The 1492-nt window shown below is 68.0% G+C and overlaps 1 protein-coding gene across 1 annotated transcript; it reads left to right on the top strand.

Moving 5' to 3' along the window:
- Positions 1–12: 12 nt before the first annotated feature.
- LOC121336221 (potassium-transporting ATPase alpha chain 1-like) lies at positions 13–895 on the top strand (the record flags this gene model as incomplete). The annotated part of the gene is made up of 2 exons (XM_041405183.1): positions 13–153; positions 778–895. Coding segments are annotated over 2 exons (259 nt in total), but the record flags the coding sequence as incomplete, so codon positions are not given.
- Positions 896–1492: the final 597 nt, after the last annotated feature.

Here is a 1492-nt window from a genome sequence, read left to right as displayed (position 1 = left end):
GCCTCACCTGTCCCGCAGCAAGCCACGGTGGTGCGGGCGGGGCAGGTGCTGCAGGTGAACGCGGCCGAGCTCGTGGTCGGGGACCTGGTGGAGATCAAGGGCGGCGACCGCGTGCCGGCCGACATCCGCGTGCTGGCCGCGCAGGGCTGCAAGGTGGGCACACCTGGGGGCACCTGGGGGCACCTGGGCACACCTGGGGGCACCTGGGGGCCCCTGGGGGCAGATATGGCACACCTGGGCACACCAGGGAACGCACCTGGGGGCACACCTGGGCACCTGGGAACACCTGGGGGCAGCTGGGAACGCACCTGGGGGCACCTGGGGCAGGTGAGGGCACCTGGGAACGCACCTGGGGGCACCTGGGCACACCTGGGGGCAGCTGGGAATGCACCTGGGCACACCTGGGAATGCACCTGGGCACACCTGGGGGCACCTGAGGGTACCTGGGCACACCCGGGCACACCTGGCACCTGGGGGCAGATATGGCACACCTGGGCACACCAGGGAACGCACCTGGGGGCACACCTGGGCACACCTGGGGGCAGCTGGGGGCACCTGGGAATGCACCTGGGGCACCTGGGGGCACCTGGGGGCAGATATAACACACCTGGGCACACCTGGGGGCAGATATAACACACCTGGGGCACCTGGGAATGCTCCTAGGGGCAGCTGGGAATGCACCTGAGCACACTTGGGGGCACCTGGGTATGCACCTGGGCACACCTGGGCACACCTGGGCACACCTGGAGGCTGAGGCGGGGGCGGGGCCGTGCCCAGGTGGACAATTCCTCGCTGACCGGGGAGTCGGAGCCGCAGCCGCGCTCACCTGAGTGCACGCACGAGTCGCACCTGGAGACCCGGAACATCGCCTTCTTCTCCACCATGTGCCTGGAAGGTGAGCGCACCTGGGGGGCACCTGGGGGCACCTGGGGGGGCACCTGAGGGCACACCTGGGGGCACACCTGGGCACACCTGGGGGCACCTGGAGATCTGGGTCCCACCCGGGTCACACCTAGTCACCCGAGACCCACCTGAGTCCCACCTGGACATACCTGGGTCATGCCTGGGTCACACCTGGGCACACCTGGGGCACACCTGGGTCACACCTAGGGACATCTGGGGGTCTCTGGGCTCCACTGGGACACACCTGGGGCACACCTGGGCACACCTGGGGCACACCCTGGTGATCAGCACGGGTGACCGCACGGTGATCGGGCGCATCGCCAGCCTGGCCTCGGGGGCACACCTGGGCACACCTGGGCACACCTGGGTCCCACTTAGACACACCTGGGCACACCTGAGTCACACCTGGGTCCCACTTAGACACACCTGGGTCACACCTGAGTCACACCTGGGTCCCACTTAGACACACCTGGGTCACACCTGGGTCCCACTTAGACACACCTGGGTCACACCTGGGTCACACTTAGACACACCTGGGCACACCTGGGCACATCTGGGTCAGACCTGAACCCTCACCTGCCTCACCTGT

This window comes from Onychostruthus taczanowskii, unplaced genomic scaffold (genome assembly GCF_017590055.1).
Source record: "Onychostruthus taczanowskii isolate IOZ18803 unplaced genomic scaffold, ASM1759005v1 scaffold2219, whole genome shotgun sequence".
NCBI lineage: Eukaryota > Metazoa > Chordata > Aves > Passeriformes > Passeridae > Onychostruthus > Onychostruthus taczanowskii.
Note: the sequence above shows the minus strand (reverse complement) of the source record. Positions and strands in the feature narration are given on the sequence as shown.